Source organism: Erythrolamprus reginae, chromosome 12 (genome assembly GCF_031021105.1).
Source record: "Erythrolamprus reginae isolate rEryReg1 chromosome 12, rEryReg1.hap1, whole genome shotgun sequence".
In the NCBI taxonomy this organism is placed as follows: Eukaryota; Metazoa; Chordata; class Lepidosauria; order Squamata; family Dipsadidae; genus Erythrolamprus; species Erythrolamprus reginae.
This window is the reverse complement of record NC_091961.1, coordinates 7631648-7651780: the sequence shown is the minus strand read 5'-3', so window position 1 is coordinate 7651780 and position 20133 is coordinate 7631648. Positions and strand designations below refer to the sequence as shown.

At 39.5% G+C, this 20133-nt stretch overlaps 1 protein-coding gene across 1 annotated transcript in view; it reads right to left on the bottom strand.

Annotated features, from left to right (window-relative positions):
- Positions 1–13981: 13981 nt before the first annotated feature.
- LOC139174775 (zinc metalloproteinase-disintegrin-like ohanin) overlaps positions 13982–20133 on the bottom strand; it is a 91045-nt gene continuing 84893 nt past the window's right edge. Inside the window, exon 26 of the mRNA XM_070765324.1 lies at positions 13982–19913. Within this exon, the coding sequence (XP_070621425.1) occupies positions 19893–19913 (21 nt within the window). The 3' untranslated portion in view covers positions 13982–19892. The remainder of the gene's footprint in view (positions 19914–20133) is intronic.

The following is a 20133-nucleotide window of genomic DNA, read 5'->3' as shown; positions in this document are numbered from 1 at the left end:
TGACATCTGGAAATCATCTTTGAAGGCATCCCTCAAAACAAAAGCCAAAATGAGAGGATTAAATGCTCACAGCATTGGCTCACGTGTTAATACAGTATACAGTAAAAGACCTTGGAATACTAATATCAAATGATCTAAGTGCCAAAGCCCACTGCAACAATATAGCCAAGAAGACTTCAAGAGTTGTAAACTAATCCTACGTAGCTTCTGCTCTGGCAATCTCACACTACTCACAAGAGCCTACAAAACTTTTGCCAGACCCATCCTTGAATACAGTTCATCTGTCTGGAACCCATACCACATCTCGGACATCAACACCCTTGAAAATGTCCAAAGATACTTCACCAGAAGAGCCCTTCACTCCTCCACTTGAAACAGAATACCCTACGAAAGCAGACTATCAATCCTAGGTCTAGAAAGCTTAGAACTACATTGCCTAAAAGACGATCTCAGTATTGCCCACAAGATCATATGCTGCAACGTTCTACCTGTCAATGACTATTTCAGCTTCAATCGCAACAACACAAGAGCACGCAACAGATTCAAACTTAATATTAACCGCTCCAAACTTGACTGTAAAAAATATGACTTCAGCAAACGAGTTGTCGAAGCATGGAACTCATTACCTGACTCAGTAGTGTCAACCCCTAACCCCCAACATTTTCCCCTTAGACTATCCACGATTGACCTCTCCAGGTTCCTTAGAGGTCAGTAAGGGGCGTGCATAAGTGCACCAGTGTGCCTTCCATCCCCTGTCCAATTGTCTCTCCTTATCTCATTTATCTTTTCTTCCTTTCAAATATGTTCACCTATACTTTTATATCTTTTCTTCTATTCTTTTCTTTACTTATATTTTTACATATCTTTCTCTTCAATGTGTATTATGTATTGGACTAAATAAATAAATAAATAAATAAATAAATAAATAAATAAATAAATAAATAAATAAATAAATACATAAGAGGCACTTTTTGAGCAATCTGGCATCCCTTCAGTATTGCTAGCATTTAGTATTGGTTGCTAATCAGGAGGCTCAATTACCTGACTTGTAGCCTCTGAAAATTAATGTTGTTGTGGGAAAGACTGTAATAGAAAAAAAGAGGAAAACCTTTCCTGTCCATTGCCTTCTTAATAATGAATTTTGCAATGAGCTTTCTGGAAGTGAGAACTTGGTTCTGTTTTAGAGAAGAGATTAAAAAATACAAAAATCGTGATTTAAAGTTGCTACTCAACTGAATGACATCAACTCCCACCCCAATTAATGAACTATAATCATGAATCTCTATTATTTATTAGAGAAATTATATTTTTACTTTTTTATCCTTTTCGCTTGTGATTTTTATGTTATATTTGCTGGTCAATCATTATCTATTTTCTTATGCCGGTTGTGATTAGGAACTAAATTAAATGATTTTGTCTTGGTCAAAGATAAGAAATTGAAACAGAAAACTCATCAATATAATTTAAGAAAATTATTGCCTAAGAACTATAATCAAGAATTTATATTAATCTCGTATATTAATCTACCATCTTTTGTTCATGGATCTCAAAATCACCCTTCATTTTAACCTCATAGCACTAATATTGTGAGTTACACTAGAAAAAATTAATTGCTGAAATTATTGTTTTGTCCAGTGAGACATAAACATGGGTATCCTGATCCTGATCCCAATCCAACAGCTTAATCGATTTTATACTGGCACTTCAAAAATTGCAAAATAATTTTTTTTTAAAAAAAATGAAGGCTAGAGTCAATTTATTTGCAAATGATTCAAAGCATGCTTGAATCATTTTTCTTCGGTTTTTTAGCCTTTTAAAGGAAACACCTGATAGGGGACCATCAGAGAAGTAAATATTTTCTCCAAGGAACTAATATCACTTTTATTCACCATCTGATAAAAACGTCAGTTCAGGTCAAGAAAAAATGAAAATGCTTGTGTGGACACAGATGTTGAAAGTTGCTGACCAAAAGCCCTCCTGAGTCACAGCACCAATAGACAAGAAGGGAAACCAAGGTTTAATTTGTCACTTAGGATCCGACAATAAAAAGACGAAGCCCACGTGTGAGTTCCCACCTGGACAATAGGATGATACTAGTATTTGAGAAGAAATGGCTCTTTGCCAAACCACAAGATTCCATAACTGGCAGCAGGCATTTCAAACACACTTATAGCATTGTTGCATTATGATTAAAGTCTTAATTGTCTTGGACTGTAGGCATCAAAGAAAGAAGGGCCAGATTAAAGTCTTTGGAACCATGACCTTTTCCTGGAGAGCTCTGAATATCAGCATTGTCCAAAACATGCCGTTCCCATAATACAATTATAGACATATTGTCAGGCACAAATAACTGAAAATAGATGATGGAATAATACTGTTAGAAGAGACCTTAGAGATCTTCTAGCCCAACTCTGTATCCTGTACCAGTGATGGTGAAACCTCTAGCCACCAATTGCCCAAACTGTGTGTGCGTGCCCAAATTGAAGGTGCACAGGCAGGGCATCCCAACACTGGCAGCGTTGCAAGAGGTAAGATCTTTTTCTTTCATGAGCTTCTGTTTCGTTGTTTGCAGGAAAACAAATGGCACTTCAAAAATAGCAAAAGGAGTACAACGTTCTTCCCTCCCATCACCAGACGGAGTGTGCAATTGCCCCGGAAGCGGAGTAAAGATGCTGAGACATTGTATGGATTAAATATAGGGTCACTTTATTAAATTAACATAAATTTAAATAACGTAACTTTAAATACGTAAATTTAAATATTTAAATTCAACTATAACAAAGGACCTGCAGAGGCCAAAAACTAACGGGGTGGAAATTCCTGCCAGAACCTTCCTTGGCAACATTGGGCAAAACTCCTTGCTGAACCAGGTGAAGGTAGCCACCTTCACCTGGATCTGAGCCACGCCCCTTGGCGTGTGGGAGGAGCTCACCCTCCAATCCCCCAAGGGAAATTGGATCCGGTGAGTCCCATGGGCATCCTCTCTCCAATCCCTGACGTTGTTCTAACCTCTAGTTCCTGGAGAGAGGCGGTCCATCACCTTTTAAAAAGATGCCCAAAGGAGCATGCACAGTCGCTTCTACTGCCCATTTCCACCCCTAACCTGCCAACCCCAGTGACCAAAGGGAAACCTAAATCTAAAATCTATGTGCGCCACATCCCCTAACCATTCCATCCTTACCGTCAGTGTGGAGTAGGCGAAAAGAACGGCCACCGCTAAAGGGGAGGCCACAAAAAATTCCTATTCGGCCCCAAAGCGACCTCTTTCAGACACACTGTTGATAGTGGAGGGCGGGCGGGTGTTTGCTTCAGAGTTTCCCAGAGCAAGGAGGAGGTCCAGTTCGGATTGCCCTTAAATAGGGCGATTTAGGACCTCCCCTTAGTCCAGCAATCAGCGCGCATGTTTGGCGTGCTGGCAAAAGCCGAACTTCTGGTTTCGCCGGAAACCAGAAGTTCGGGGCTCAACGGAGCTGCCTGCAGTGTCGCCCTGCTCCGGGGGCAATTTCGGCCGGCGGTTTAAGCCGCCGGTCATGCATTTGAGATTGAACCTGGGGCTAAACTCCCTAAGCCAAAGATATACTCAATGACCCCAAAAGAGATGGCTGAACTGAGGAAGACATCTCTAATAAATTGAAACTTTGAGAAACCTCTGGCTTCAGAGTTTTATATTGTTGGGGGTGTTCATTGGAATGCTGACAGTATCCTTCTTTTAGGGACCTTTCCTTTCCAAGTTGCAAATTTTATGAGAGCCTTTTGAAAATGGAAAATTTCCAATTCATAGAAAGCCTGAGAGTTCATAATTTAGGCTAACTTTGGGACTTTCTTGAGGGCTGGAACCAATTAGAATTATTTACATTAATTCATACGGGGAAAATTCGTTCGAGATATGAGTTGATCTACTTACGAGCTCGGGTCTGGAACGAATTAAACTCGTATGTCGAGGTACCACTGTATTCCCTTTTCTCTATGTTACTGGAAGGAAATTATGCCCTCCTTAATTCATCTCTTCAATAGGCTAGACATACAGAGCTCCCTCAATCATTTTGTTTTGTTTTTCAGAAAAGAATTGTTCTAATTCATAGGCGTAATAGAGATCAACAGTTGTTAGCCTTGAAGGCAGAGGGACTATCTCTGAAAGCTGTCTGCTTGGAAACCAAAGGGTTTCTTGCTTATAAGGAGAACAAAATGCTGCATTTGGTGGCCCAGAGCTCCAATCCAAAGCTTAGAACTACGGCGCCTAAAACACGATTTAAGTATTGCCCACAAGATCATATGCTGCAACGTCCTACCGGTCAATGACTACTTCAGCTTCAACCGCAACAACACAAGAGCATGCAACAGATTCAAACTCAACACTAACAGCTCCAAAATTGACTGTAAAAAATATGACTTTAACAATTGAGTCGTCGAAGCATGGAACTCATTACCGGATTCAATAGTGTCAACCCCTAACCCCCAACATTTCTCCCTTAGACTATCTACGATTGACCTCCAGGTTCCTAAGAGGTCAGTAAGGGGCGTACATAAGTGCACTAGCGTGCCTTTCATCCCATGTCCAATTGTCTTTCCTTTATCTCATATATCATATATATTTTCTTCCTTTCATATATCTTCTCCTCTATTTTTACACTATACAGTGTTCCCTCGATTTCCACGGGGGATGCGTTCTGAGACTGCCCGCGAAAGTCGAATTTCCGCGAAGTAGAGATGCGGAAGTAAATACACCATTTTTGGCTATGGACAGTATCACAAGCCATCCCTTAACACTTTAAACCCCTAAATTACCATTTCCCACTCCCTTAACAACCATTTACTCACCATTATTACTGGTACTCACTATTGAATAAGACACTTAGTGATCCTGATATTTATAAACATAATTATTTATTAACAATAATTATTTTTGTTGTTATCTATTTGCAAAAATTATTAGTTTTGCGATGACCTATGACATCATTGGGTGGGAAAAACCATGGTATAGGAAAAAAACCACAAAGTATTTTTTAATTAATATTTTTTGAAAAACCGTGGTATAGGCTATTCGCGAAGTTCGAACCCGCGAAAATCAAGGGAACACTGTATTACTTTATGTCTATTCTATTCCTATGTATTTGTATATTGGACAAATGAATAAATGAATAAAATAAATAAATCCAGTATGCTCTTAGGTACATATCCTTTTGTCCCTGAGAGGTATGCAATATAAAAAAATACTGTTTTCAGATGTATGTTTTCAAAACCTATTTCTTTTGAAATGTATCCATTGATGTTTGGCTTTCCTTTTGCATTATTCTCTCAAAAACATTTCTTTATGAACTTTGTGTTTATCTACCTTCCATGCTGCTTGCATATTTTAAAAGGGCAGACAACCCACATTTACAGCAATGTCTCAAAAGATAAAAACAGAAGAAGAGACCATCTCTTAACTCATTTGCCTTGTGGATGACCTTGTCCATATAACCTTACCTGGCACTGTCCGTTTTTACCTGTACAAAACATTCGGATGCTTGTGATGTCATTTCACTGGGCTTCCTCTTTTTGGAATTACCTATCAAATCTCAATTCTGTTTGTTATAATGATCTTTTAATCTAATCAGTAGCTTTGGAAGAATTAACAGTTCCAGTAAAGGAGAAGGTCCTAATCCTTGAAAAAACAAGAACAAAATTAGCACAGTAAATCACATCCGTGTCAAGAAATTGTAATAATAAATATACATTCTGACATTTAGACTTTCTCAGGGCAGGGATTAGGAAATAATAATAATAATAATAATAATAATAATAATAATAATAATAACAACAACAACAGTGGTACTTGGCACGCTGGGCGCAGTGCCAAAGGATCTCAGCGGACATTTGAAAACCATCGGAATTGACAAAATCTCCATCGGTCAATTGCAAAAGGCCACTTTACTTGGATCGACAAACATAATTCGCCGCTACATCACACAGTCCTAGGTGCTTGGGAAGTGCCTGACTGGTGATGAAATACGAAATCCAGCATAGTGATCTCGTTTGCTGTGTTATATTGACATAATAATAATAATAATAATAATAATAATAATAATAATAATAATAATACAGTGTTCCCTCAATTTTCGCAGGGGATGCGTTCCGAGACCGCCCGCGAAAGTCGAATTTCCACGAAGTAGAGATGCGGAAGTAAATACACTATTTTTGGCTATGAACAGTATCCCAAGCCTTCCCTTAACACTTTAAACCCCTAAATTACAATTTTCCATTCCCTTAGCAACCATTTAGATGATTACTCACCATGTTTATTTATTAAAGTTTATTTAAAAAATATTTATTAAAGGTGGACGAAGGTTTGGTGATGACATATGATGTCATCGGGCGGGGGGAAAACGTGGTATAGGAAAAAACCGCAAAGTATTTTTTAATTAATATTTTTGAAAAACCATGGTATAGACTTTCCGCGAAGTTTGAACCCGCGGAAATCGAGGGAACACTGTAATACAAAACATATAACCTAATAATTACTGCAAACTATTTGGCAAAATGAAGACACTAAAACCCTTATTGATATTTTACTGCTGTCCTTTAGACAAGTGTTGTGGTTCAGCCTGGGACCCCTCCGGGAATGACTGATTTGCTGTCGGTGTCCGGCTCAGAGGCTGAGGACCAGGAGGGGCAGACTGATGAAGAAGCTGAATCCCAGGCTGAAGATGAAGGACAGCCAGAGTTCCACCAGGGGGAGCTCTCCCCAGCAAGCAGCCTGGATTCCCTGGGGGAAGATGCTAGTGACTTCATAGATATGCGACAGAGGAGAGCTAACGAGAGAAGAACGCAATTGGCCAGATATTTCCAGCATTAGGGGTCGCAGCTGGGTTTGGGTGTGGTGCTTGGGAAAGGATAAAAGGCGGCCCCACCCTTCCTGGCTTGTGGAGTTTTATCTTGGAGATTCGTGAGACCTGTTTGTGAACTTTGGTGGCTACAATCCTGGTTTGTGCCTTGGACTCTTGAAACCTTGGGGGGGGGGGTGCCAGCAAGAAGCTTTTGGAATTGACTGGACATCAGGACCCTGTTGTAAAGTATTGTAACCTGTCTGCTGTGAAGACAGGTTTTCCTGTGTGCTTATTTTTTCCTGCTATAAATTACTTTTGGATTTTACCAGAGTGTCTGGCTGTTTTTCAGTGGGTGTGGAGGTCTGGGAAAACCCAGACAGAACAGACAAGGTGATGGATATTTCCATGATGGTATTGGTTAACATCTTACAGTTTTATCTAGTGGCACAGCTTCATAATAATCCTAATGTTCACAGCATCACCAAACTAATTTCAAGATTTTAGTGTTCATGTGATTTCACAAGTTAGCGTTCTTAAGAAAAGCTTCAGATTTCAGCATTTTTTAAATAAAAGAGTATGCTCTTTGCTTAGAATTCTGAATTTATGGACAACCTGATTACTAGGTGGAGGTTGCCTTTGCAACACACGTAGCTCAGGTCTCTGCCGTGTGAGATTTTGCTTCGTCGCTTGCGCAGGAAGCAAAATCTCATGAGGGGATGCACATGTGAGATTTTGCCTTTTTTTTTTTTTGCTTCAGTGCATGCGCAGAAGCAAAATGTCACTGGGTTGTATGCGCCCGCCCGCCCGCAGGACACCCGAAGCTGCGCTTGCAGTTCAATTTTTGCTACCAGTTCAGCATCCGTAAATGTGCTGGTAGAAACCCAATACTGCTTCTTACACTTGGAGCTAGTGAGTGTCCTGTTGCCAACTATTGAGTCTTCGGAGAGGGGCGGCATACAAATCTAATAAATTATTATTATTATTAGTAAATTATTGTCAATCTCCCACACTCTTATATGAGACTACCCTTGAAGACGAATCCCAGCGACCAGTTAGGTCTCACAGAGTTGGCCTTCTCCGGGTCCCATCAGCTAAACAATGTCATTTGGCGGGACCCAGGGGAAGAGTCTTCTCTGTGGCGGCCCCGACCCTTTGGAACCAACTCCCCCCAGATATCAGAGTTGGCCCCACCCTCCTTGCCTTTCTTAAGCTCCTTAAAACCCACCTCTATCGTCAGGCATGGGGGAATTGAGACTTCCCCTTCCCCCTAGGCTTATAAAATTTATGCATGGTATGTCAGTATGTATGATTGGTTTCTTAAATTGGGTTTTTTAAAAATTAACTTAAATATTAGATTTGTTTACATTGTATTATTGTTGTTGTTAGCCGCCCCGAGTCTACGGAGAGGGGCGGCATACAAATCTGATAAATAAGTAAGTAAGTAAGTAAGTAAGTAAGTAAGTAAGTAAGTAAGTAAGTAAGTAAGTAAGTAAGTAAGTAAATAAATGAATGCTATTTAGAAACTGCACTTGGTGCAGAATGCAATGGTGCCAACACTTTTGGAGACTCCTTAGGTGGCACATGTAACGCCTCTGTCAAGGAGAGATTCAACCTAGAAATAAGGAGACATTTCCAGTGAGAATGAGAATAATGAGAACAATCAACCAATTGAACCGCTTGCCTTCAGAGGTCATGGGAGCTTCTCAAGAAGAGACTTCACTACCATTTGTCAGAAGTGGTGTAGGGCAGGGGTAGGCAAAGTTGGCTCTTCTGTGACTTATGGTGGACTTCAACTCCCAGAATTCCTGAGCCAATCAAGCTAAGAATTCTGGGAGTTGAAGTCCACGTGTCATAGAAGAGCCAACTTTGCCTACCCCTGGTATAGGGTGTTCTGTCTGGGTCCCCACAGACGCCAACACCAACCAAAAAGAGTAGCCAGACACACTGGTAAAAAGCAAAGGCAGTTTATATACTGGAAAGCAAACACAGGTAACAAAAACTGTTCTTACAGACAGGAACACGATGAAGCTTCACAGAGGTTTCACGAAGGCCAGGCAATAAAACAGGATTCTTGCTGGCAAAAACAACACTGGAGATAATAAAACCCACGCCTCCCCCAAGTCTTTCAGCCTTCTAGGCCACAAGCCAAGATCAGAGATGCCAAGAATCGAAGCAAGGTCACAGGACTCCCAGTTGATAACTCTCCACAAGACTGTAAGGGCGGGCCTGCCTTTTCAACCCTGCTGAGGAGAACCACACCCAAACCCAGCTGTTGCCAATTCAGGGATGGAAATATCTTTCTAATTGGCCCCTTCTTTGAGCTGCACGTCTTTGCCTCATGTCTATTATAGCCTGTGCGTCTTCATCCAATGAATCCAGGCTACTAGCTGGGGAGAGGGCCCCCCCCCCGGGGGTCTCAGGCTGCTCTCCCTCTTCCTCTTCCTGACGTTCCTCTCCCCCGTCTGCCTGGTCCTCCCCCTCCTGGTCACTGTCCTCCTCCTCTGGGCATGGATCCGGCAGAGCTCCAGCTGGTCCCTGAGGAGCCTCAGGCTGAATCACAACGTAGGGCAATGATGGTGAACCTATGGCATGCGTGCCACACGTGGTACCTGCTGGCACATGAGCCACTGCCATAGATTAGCTCCAGTGTGCATATGTGCACTAGCCAGCTGACTTTCAGCTCACACACAGGCTCTGGAAGGGCATTTTTTGCTTCCAGGGGGTGAGGGAGGGCATTTCACTCTCCCTAGGCTCTAAGGAAGCCTCTGGAGGCTGGGGAGGATGAAAAATGGGTCTACCAGGTCCACCAGAAGTCAGGAAATGGGTCATTTCCAGCCTCCAGAGGGACTCCGGCGGGCAACAGAAGCTGTTTTTGCCCTCCTCAGGCATTGAATTATGAGTGTGGACACTCACACATGTGCGATTGTGTGCATGCACATGCAACTTATGTATTGAGTTTGAATTGGGGTGAACCAACTCTAAAGTTATCCTCAACCATGGCTCACTATTAGCTGACACCTCCAGCACACAAGTCCCAGTTTGACACCTATGTTCTAGATCCATCCTTTGGCCAAGCAAAAGACTTTGTAGTATCTAGGTCCAATAAATGTCCAGTCTTTTCTTGAAAACCTCCAGAGATGGAGCACCAATGAAGGGCTACCAAAAGTTTTACTACCACACTGTGGACGTGGCTTATGCATTTTCTTTCAACATCTTTCAGTGCAAATTGGGCACTCTGGGGTGGAGCTCCATTTTTGCTACCCCACTGCATTCCCCCAACCCCCCATCTGGGCAGTAGCCCACCCCTGTGGGGCACCCATAGCTTCTGGAGTCAAGCCATCCCATTGATTAATATAATTCTCACTGTCAATTTTTCCCCTTAATTCTAGCTTGGATTCTAGCTATCTTTAACTCAACCAATCTTTAACACAGCCTGAAAGCTAAGTAGGGCTGATTTTAAAAAATACTCAGGTGAGAAGCTTTCAGGGGAAGAGTAGGAGTGGGGTTGGAGGTTCTGAAGGCTAGTAAGAAGAAACCACGCTCTAGCATCCAATAAGTCTATACCTATCTCTATACTTAATATGGCATTTTGGATGTGGTGTGGCTTGAATATACTTATTTTGAATGGTTTCAAGAATATTAAGCTTTGAAAAAGAGAAAACATGGGGGTTATAGAGTATCTTAGCTTGGAAAATATTGCAATCTGCAGAGTTATAATGGGCTCTGTCTGAGCAAGTAAAAGTTACAATATCTGAAAAGGTACTTTCCTAATGAAATAAATGAGTATCCCAGGACAGAGAAACATGGAATTAAACTCCAAGGTATTTATAAGTGCACAGCATCTTAATTTGAGTCCCATTGGCTTACCACCTGTGAATAATATGATAGTGTAGAGCAGTGTTTCCCAACCTTGGCAACTTGAAGATATCTGGACTTCAACTCCCAGAATGCCCCAGCCAGCATTCGCTGGCTGGGGAATTCTGGGAGTTGAAGTCCAAATATCTTCAAGTTGCTAAGGTTGGGAAACACTGGTGTAGAGTCAGCCTGGAAGGGCTGCTTATAGAGTCCAGATTTCTGCACCTCATTTCTATAGGTACCCAGGCTTGTCCCCACTTGGTGGGTCTTTCAATGTCCAGCATTATGGATATCCACTGACCCAGCTCAAGCCATGCCCGCTGTCTGCTGGGGTATCTGATGCCCCTCTGTTCATTGGCTTGCCCACTCGACTTGGTCAACTCGCCTCCATCTTCTCCACCTCTTCTTCTTTCAAAGGAAGCTCCAGGGCTTGACTAGTTAAAAAGTCTAATTCTTCCATTTCTAACCTTGTCTGAAATAAAATGTCCCCTTCACCTTTCAAGATTCAAGTCAACTCTCCCCTCAAAAATCTTCCTGCCCAAACCCTGATAGAATTATTCTATGAGGGAAACTTGGAGTGATCTAATATTTTTCCCCATTTTTCAATATACATGTCAATAAACATTTTTAACAGTTCTGTGTCATATGTATCATACGGTTATTTACATTGTCTACAGAGTCTACGGAGAGGGGCGGCATACAAATCTAATAAATAAATAAAATAAATTTCACAGTGATCTAAATTTAATGTGCTAATTGGAGTTAGTTGGAATTTTAATAGTCTGCAAGTGAACTTTAAAGCATAGGTATGTTAAGAGGAAATTTATTTAAAAGAAGATTTTAGAAGTGTTTTTTAAAGAAAAGCTTAGTGTGTTAAAAGTTATGAAAAAAGGGATTTTATTTATATATATATTAATAAATAAAAGTATTTCATGTATATATTAACCTTAAGGTTAAAGAATCTGAAAGAATACAGTGAATCTTGTTAATATAAATGGATAGTTGATAAAGATTATTCATTTCAGAGAGAAAATCATATTGTTTCCACAGATGAAGCAGAAATGATTGTTTTACTGGAAGAGAAGAATATATTTAATTATGTTTTTTCATTTGAATATCACTCTGGATGTTGTGCTTGTGATGAAAACAAAATGAAATTTTGGGTTATTCATATTAGATAGATTTCTTGTGATAGAAATGGCTAGTTATATACTAATGTGTACAACTTTAGCTGCTCAGAGTCAGTTTTGGAGTGAGCAACATATAAATTAAATTTAAAGAAAGAAAGAAAGAAAGAAAGAAAGAAAGAAAGAAAGAAAGAAAGAAATGAAGAAATAATAAAGAAAGAAAGAAATGAGAAATGAAGAAATGAAGAAATAATAAAGAAAGAAAGAAATAAAGAAATAATAAAGAAATAAAGAAATAAAAAGAAATAAAGAAATAAAGAAATAAAGAAATAAAGAAATAATAAAGAAATAAAGAAATAAAGAAATAAAGAAATAAAGAAATAAAGAAATAAAGAAATAAAGAAATAAAGAAATAAAGAAATAAAGAAATAAAGAAATAAAGAAATAAAGAAATAAAGAAATAAAGAAATAAAGAAATAAAGAAATAAAGAAATAAAGAAATAAAGAAATAAAGAAATAAAGAAATAAAGAAATAAAGAAACAAACAAACAAACAAACAAACAACCATACAAACAAAGGCTGTAATGTTGTTACCTTGAACTATGCTAAAAAGGGTCAGAGGTCAATGCTTTTTCTAGCTTCCCTTGTATCCCATATCCCCCCTTTTTTCTTCCCTTAATTTCCTATTTTAATTTTTCTTTGTATTTTATACATTGATAAAACAATAACAGTCCAAAAAATGTGAGAGATTCCCCTTCTCTCCTCCCCCCCTCTCAGCTGGCCCCTCAAAAGTTTTCCCGCCAAAACCTGACAGAAATTCCCCCTCCCCCCGCCCCTTCTTCACTCAACCAAAACTCCAGGACTCAACCCCACCCCCCGCCATATATTCAAATATTAAAACTTTGGTTTTCTGATAGTTTATCTTTTGCTCTAAGCAGAATAAAGCTAGTGCCCTAACCTCCCAATCTAGGAGGTCACTAGGAGAGGGAATCCCAAATGAGATGACATCAGAATCCTTGTTAAAGCTGTCACAGAAGGGATGTGCTCATTTCCCTGCAGATATTTGTGTATTAGGAGGAATTTAGCATCTCTCTTTAAGGCACCAATTGATTAAATCCCAAAACCCAATGGAGGTCTTGCTCCTGAAATTAAATTCCTCCAATTCTTTCTTAGAGCCTGGTTTTTCTTTACCTCCAAAAGGTCTTTGTATATTTCGAGAATCTTGGGTAATTGGGAAGCCCTCAAAGAATTATCATGATGAAAGGAAGTTATTGCAAGAAGCTTTTTAGAAGGAGGAGGAAGTATTATTATTATTATTATTATTATTATTATTATTATTATTATTATTAATTAGATTTGTATGCCGCCCCTCTCCACAGACTCGGGGCGGCTCACAACGGTGATAAAGAACAATATGTATTGACAAATCTAATAATTTAAAATCTAAAATAGCAATTGTACATTTAAAAAATCTAAAAACAAGGAACCCCAATATAAAAAACCATACATACAGTCATATCATGCACTAAAACTACATAGGCAGGGGGAGATGTCTCAGTTTATTTATTTATTAGTTGGGCTTGTATGCCGCCCCTCTCCGAAGACTCAGTTCCCCCACACTTGACGACAGAGGTGGGTTTTGAGGAGTTTACAAAAGGCAACGAGGGTAGGGGCAGTTCTGATCTCTGGAGGGAGCTGATTCCAGAGGGTCGGAGCCGCCACAGAGAAGGCTCTTCCCCTGGGTCCCGCCAGATGACATTGTTTAGTCGACGGGACCCGGAGAAGGCCAACTCTGTGGGACCTGACCGGTCGCTGGGATTCATGCGGTAGTAGTAGTAATAGTAATAGTAATAGTAGTACAGGTAGTAGTAGTAGTCCAGGAAAATATCACTTCTGGACTGCTCCATGAAAACTGCAAAGTTGTATCCAGGAGTTGACCTCTTTCTAACAACTTTTTACTAGAGAACTAATAAATGCATTGTTTCAGTAGGAAGGAAATATAGCATTGAAATTGACAAGGTGTTGGAGAGCCAAAATAAAAAGAGTTGTAACAGTTGAGGCACTTAGGGAAACATGAACTTCCCCTGTAACTAAGATGAACCTTGGAGACTCTGGTTCCAGGCTGGCCTGGTTCTTGTTAGTCCTAGAGGGTCCTAAACCCACCAAAGGGGACAGATTACAAACATTTGCATCTTAAAAAGAAAGACATGGTCATATTTATTTTTATAAGCAACGTTTTAGATAGGAACCTTTTAAATAGAGGTATTGTTACAAATATTATATTTTACATAATAATGACATCATATTTTAAATCACAATTTAACTAGACATAGAAGTGTTTGTACAAAGGAAAAAATAATGATTGCACAGGTTGACTTTGCAGCCTCTGTTTGCTTTCCACGTTTCCATTAATTTCTAGCAGAGATCTCAAAGAAAGAATTCCTTGAGTTTTCCAAATTGTAAGAGAAAGATTAAGAGAAATCCCCACTGCCAATAACAACAATAAAATAAGTTGGAAAAAAAGAGAGGCAAGTTTGAGAGAAACCCACAAGAATTCCGAAAGGAAGAATGCCTTTATTTACAATGGTCAAACAGTTGAGAAATTGCAAGTCAGATTTCAATGGAACAATAGTCAAACTCTCAACACTTGAGAGTTTGACCAGACTAGCAATTTGCCATTTGCTTCTAACAGTCTTAGATCCCTGGAGAAAAAACTCTAGGGGAATCGCAGAGGTCAAGAACAGAATCAGAATCCTACTTCTCGATTTACAATTATTCTTTCAGCAATTTGAAACTGCAGTGTTTCTGAATGGGGGGGAGTTACGATATCTTCAGAATTCCCTTCCCAGCCAGCACTTCTTGTACATCCTTGTTTTACGACCATATCACTCAGTGACGGAAATGTTGGTCTCAGTTGACATTGTAAATTTAAGACCATCCTGCATTTAAATTCAAGCCAATTCAAACACCTCTTCCTCTTCTGATCTAGCAATCACCTTGCTAAATTTTGACATAGAAAAGGGAGGGTTGGTGATAACTGTCACCCAGACAGTATATATGCTCCCTCGCTTTTAACAGAAATAAATATTCTCTATTTATACCTGACTCTCAAATTGAACTTGAAGTTTCCTACATGTAATTTATGCATATATGGAAACCTAAAATTAAAAAGCAATACACTTTATTAAAATAGACAAAGTCCTAGATTTGTGCCAAGATCCACAAGATGTCAGTGTTCTACAAGTGAAATAATACAAGATTTCAGCTGAGAGCACGCAAAGTTTTGGCATTCATATATAAGAACATGTAAAAAGACTTTGCAAGCTTGGATAATTCCCATTCATCTTCTTTAAAAAAAAACATTTGAGACTTGAAAAGCCTGCCCACACCTCCTCAAGAATAAGATAATGCCACCCGAAGAGAAGTGATTGAACAGGTACAATACAGTACAGATAAACCACATTTTATGGTGATCTCCAGGCTTCAAACTGGGCTATTTCTGCAGTGGAGAACAATGTCCCATCCATTTTACAAATATCCATGTGTTTCTTTTGTTCATCAGACAATATTAGCTTTCATGCCAAGTGCTTGCCTCTCCATGCAGTGTTGAATCTTGATCAATTGTTGTGCTGATAAGATTATCACATCTATCTGACTACTTTGAAGGATCCAACTTAGAAAACTAGTTGTAACTGTATTTGACTGTCTTTCTGAAGATGACATAACTTTTTTTGACAGAACATGAGATGCTTAGTCAGACCTGAAGGACCTTGAAATCTAATTTCAATTCAATTCAGAAAATCAATTAATTTTTTTCGGAATTAATGGACAAAGGCTACTTTTGCAATATATATATACAGTATATGCAAAATATTTTTACATTTCCAGATCATTTTGCAAGTGCCTGATTCAATTGAACAGTTCAGTTTTTCTTGACTCTCAGAATCTGATTCAGAAATCATGAAAAGAAGGACTAGGAGTGAAATAACATCAGTATTCCAAAATATTCCAAACAGCCACGAAGTATTCCAGTATTCCAAACAGCCACGAAGAAGAGGGAATCGATTTATTCTCCAAAGCAGCTGAAAGCAGGGCAAGTGGCAATGGATGGAAACTGATTCAAGAGAGATATAATCTAGAACTAAGGATTAATTTCCTGACAGCAAGTTGTGGGTGCTCCAACAGTGGAAGTTTTTAATAAGAGATTGCACAACAATTTGTCATGAACAGTATAGGGTTTCTTGTCTGATCATTTGGACTAGAAGACCTGTTCTGGTATTTAGGTTGCAAAGTTGTCCCAATTGACTTCAAGCTGAAAATCCAAATCACAGGTTTATGGTATCCTAGTAATGTCGTCTATACCTACAAGGTATATCCAACTTAGACTGAGAAATACATGCCCTCAGTCTTTGATTCATTTAGCTGACATTATTTTTCTCAGTTTCTGCTTCTTTGTAGTGTGTTAAATATCCTGTAAACATACTGAGAAGTGTAAGTCAGCAGCTGCAGCAGTCAAGGCAGCTTTCCATGTCATTCCTCCCAAATTTCAATTCAACTGACATTTCCTAAACATATACCGGTTGCCTCAGTTTCATTGATGCCTTTGTTGAGCAAAATAGACAGTAAAAACCACTGCAAAACAGTAGCCTTGTGGTACCCCAAGAAGGTGCATCATAAGGCGGGGCCCAGGGGAAGAGCCTTCTCTGTGGCGACCCCGGCCCTCTGGAACCAACTCCCCCCGGAGATTAGAATTGCCCCCACCCTCCTCGCCTTTCGTAAGCTCCTTAAAACCCACCTCTGCCGTCAGGCATAGGAGAACTGAGATACTCTTTCCCCCTAGGCCTCTACAATTTATGCATGGTATGTTTGCTTGTAGGTATGATTGGTTTTAAAATAAGGGTTTTTTTTAGTTGTTGTAGTATTGGATTTATATGCTGTTTTTATTATTGTTGTTAGCCGCCCCGAGTCTACGGAGAGGGGCAGCATACAAATCCAATAAACATAGACAAACGTAAACATAAACATAAACATCTTTCTTCCCATTCTAGGTGTTTCTTGCAATAGGCAAAACAACATATAAAATCATGTGGACAAGTGTATCAAGTTTGCTTCTTCTTTTTTTTGCAATATTTTTTTCATGTGCAAAATAAAGAAAGGGGAAGAAACATGAATGGAGTGAAAACAGCAAACCATGTCACTTCCTCTTCCACACAAAAATACAATGGAAAATCACAGAGAGGATCAGTTATTCAAAAACGTACAAACTCAGAAAGAATTTTAGATATGGAGTATTACAGAAGTGGCCTTACTTAAAACATAACTAAAAATACCCCGACCTTGAAAAAATCAACAAAATTATATACTTTTGGTTCTGTTCCTTGACCTTTTTTTTCCCTCCCCAAATCATACTACATCTTTCAACTCCTATTGCACCATCCCGATATCTCCCTTAGTCTCACAACTGACCTTTTCAAACAGTAACACATTTTAAAAACAACAACAACATTGTATTGCTTTGTGTAATACTGTCTCCTAACCTTTCCCATCATTTTAACCCATGAACTATTTGGCTGCTTAATGAAAATGTTGTCCTTGGAAGGTCTAAGAATTTAAATGTTTTTTTTAATTGTAATGTCACAAAAAGAAAGTTCTTAAAATGAAATCTCAGCCTAGAAATCTCAGCCTAGTTAGGATATTCCTTCCCCTAGGCCATTACAAGTTATGTATGGTATGTTTGTGTGTATGTTTGGTTTTTATAATAAGGGTTTTTAATTGTTTTATTAAATTGGATTGTTACATGTTGTTTTTTATCATTGTTGTTAGCTGCCCCGAGTCTGCAGAGAGGGGCGGCATACAAATCCAATAAATAATAAATAATAATAATAATAATTCAAATGCTAATAATGTATTCCTTCTACCATTTAAAGTTATCAGCTCTTCATGTCTGTCTCTCTCCCTTTCCTTTTATTTTTATTATTTTTATTGAATTTTTAAAAAACGTCCCTTTCTTTTTAAATACTCAAGAATATGTGTGACTCAATGTTTAACTATTGGGTCCTTGGCTGGTTCTTTTCCTGCAGATGGTTCATTACTCTTTCCCTTGCAGAAGTTTGATCTGCAAGAATCAGTAGAAAAAGCTTTTGATACCATGAAAACCTATTAAAGTTTACAACTGGTCCTTTAGAGCAGTGATTTTCAACCTTTTTTGAGCCGCGGCACATTTTTTTACATTTACAAAATCCTGGGGCACACCACCAACCAAAATGACACAAAATGACACCCTAAAACCCTCTCCTCCCCCCTTGTGTGTGTGTGTGTATGTACACACTCTTGAACCATTTCCAAAAACAGGTGAGGGCTGGGGGTTTTCTCTCTCTTATTCTTTGGTTGCTTTTTATCACATGCTTTAAATCAAGTCACTTCTCTCTCTCTTTTGTTTCTCTCTCTTTCCTCTCATTCTCTGTCTCAATCATTTTCTCATTTCTCTTTTTTTCCTCCACTTTTTGCTCATTTCTTTCTCTCTCCATCTCCCTCTCCTTTTCTCTCTCTCTCTCTTGCTTTCTTTCTCTCTCTCTCTCTCTTGCTTTCTCTCTTGCTTTCTTACTCTCTTTCCCTCTCTCTTGCTTTCTTTCTCTTTCTCTCTCTCTCTTGCTTTCTTTCTCTCTCTTTCTCTCTCTCTCTCTCTTGCTTTCTCTCTCTCTTGCTTTCTTTCTCTCTTTTTCTCTCTCTCTTGCTTTCTCTCTCTCTCTCATCAAAAAGTTGCGAGACCGGAACCTGAGCTTCCTTCTTTGCGGCACACCTGACCATGTCTTGTGGCACATTAGTGTGCCATGGCACACTGGTTGAAAAACACTGCTTTAGAGTTATACTCAGGGCAGCAGTGGACCACGAGCTGGAACACTAAATTGCACTTGCTGCCATGGCTCATAAATTCTTGTGGGACCAGCGCGATTTTTCTGCTGCACCTGTGGAGGTAGCAAAACCGTGCACGGATCCTCAAATAAAACCTCACCGAAACACGGGCACCAATTTTGCTACCACCACAGGTGCAACAGCAAAATCGTGCTGGTCCTGCAAGAACTTACGAGCCGCCGCGGCGAGTGCAATTAAGTGTTCTGGTTCTTGCCCACCGCTGACTCAGGGGTATCCATGGGGAGAGGAATAAAAAAGTCAAGATGAAAGCTGCAGCCACGTCCTCAATGCCCTGCCTTTTTAAATGCATTTATGTAAAAAGGGGAGAGCCTCTATCTTGCCCACTCAAATGTCCTAGGTAAACCCGGTCAAGGCTGACCAGAGGCAAAAGGCACCAGGAATTCTACTTCTTTCACTTGTATTTTCCTTTTCTCTCAAGCAACACCCTGAAAAGATGAAGTATCTCAACTGGAAGTCTGAAAGGGCCACTTGCCAATTGGTTTTGAAATTAAACCAAAGGTCACATGTAGCCTTAGGGAATAGGAGCAGAGTCTGGTGAAAAAAGTTGGCACAGCTAATACAATTGTACCTTGGAAAGTCCTTGAGCAATAAACAATAGACACTGGGGTTCTAAAGTCTCATCTCTCCTCCTTTGTTTGCACAGGTAGAGAAAGGGTTCAAAGCGATCAGCCTTCGCTTATGTCAAAGAACCTGGTGGCATCATGCAAGAATCAATCATTTTATATTCCAAGAGAGTAAAGTGATTAATTCAGCAGGCAGGACAGTTTCTGTTTTCACTTGCATCAAGCAACAAGAATATTTTCTTTAGTTTTGATTTTGTTCACAGTTGGCAAGGATGGGTGTTTAAAACTCCGATGGAGGCATCGTTTGTTTCTATGCATCTTTTGGCTCAGTTCACAATTCACAAAATCACCCCAGCTCTGCTACTATCTCCTCATTTGATATCCAAGGATATAATGGAAAAACACTGAAGATATTCCTATCAATTCCCATTCTTACTACAGGCGATGCTGTCACCAAAGTTAAAAAGAACTTCCCCACTGCAGAGGAAGCGTTAGACTTGTGGAAGGAAGTCGTCATTTAGTTGTCCTTTGCAGGAATGCCAAAGTTCTTCTTTGAAGTCAGATAATCGGTATTATTCTTGATTCTTGTTTCGATTCATGCCCTGAGATTATTTAGTGGGTTTCAGCACCTGTAAACAGTAGCAAACAAATATTGAAATCAAATGACTGAAAGCAAAGCATTATAAATTGATTTTAAGTCATTAGTCCTTCTCTAAACTGAATTTTAAATTGCTAGGTTGGCAGATCTGGGCAAGGACAAGATCTCACCCCTCCACATGGCACTTCAATCTCAAATCTGGGCTGCCAACTTTCCAGCCATTAAGCCCAGCATCTTAACCACTGAATCAC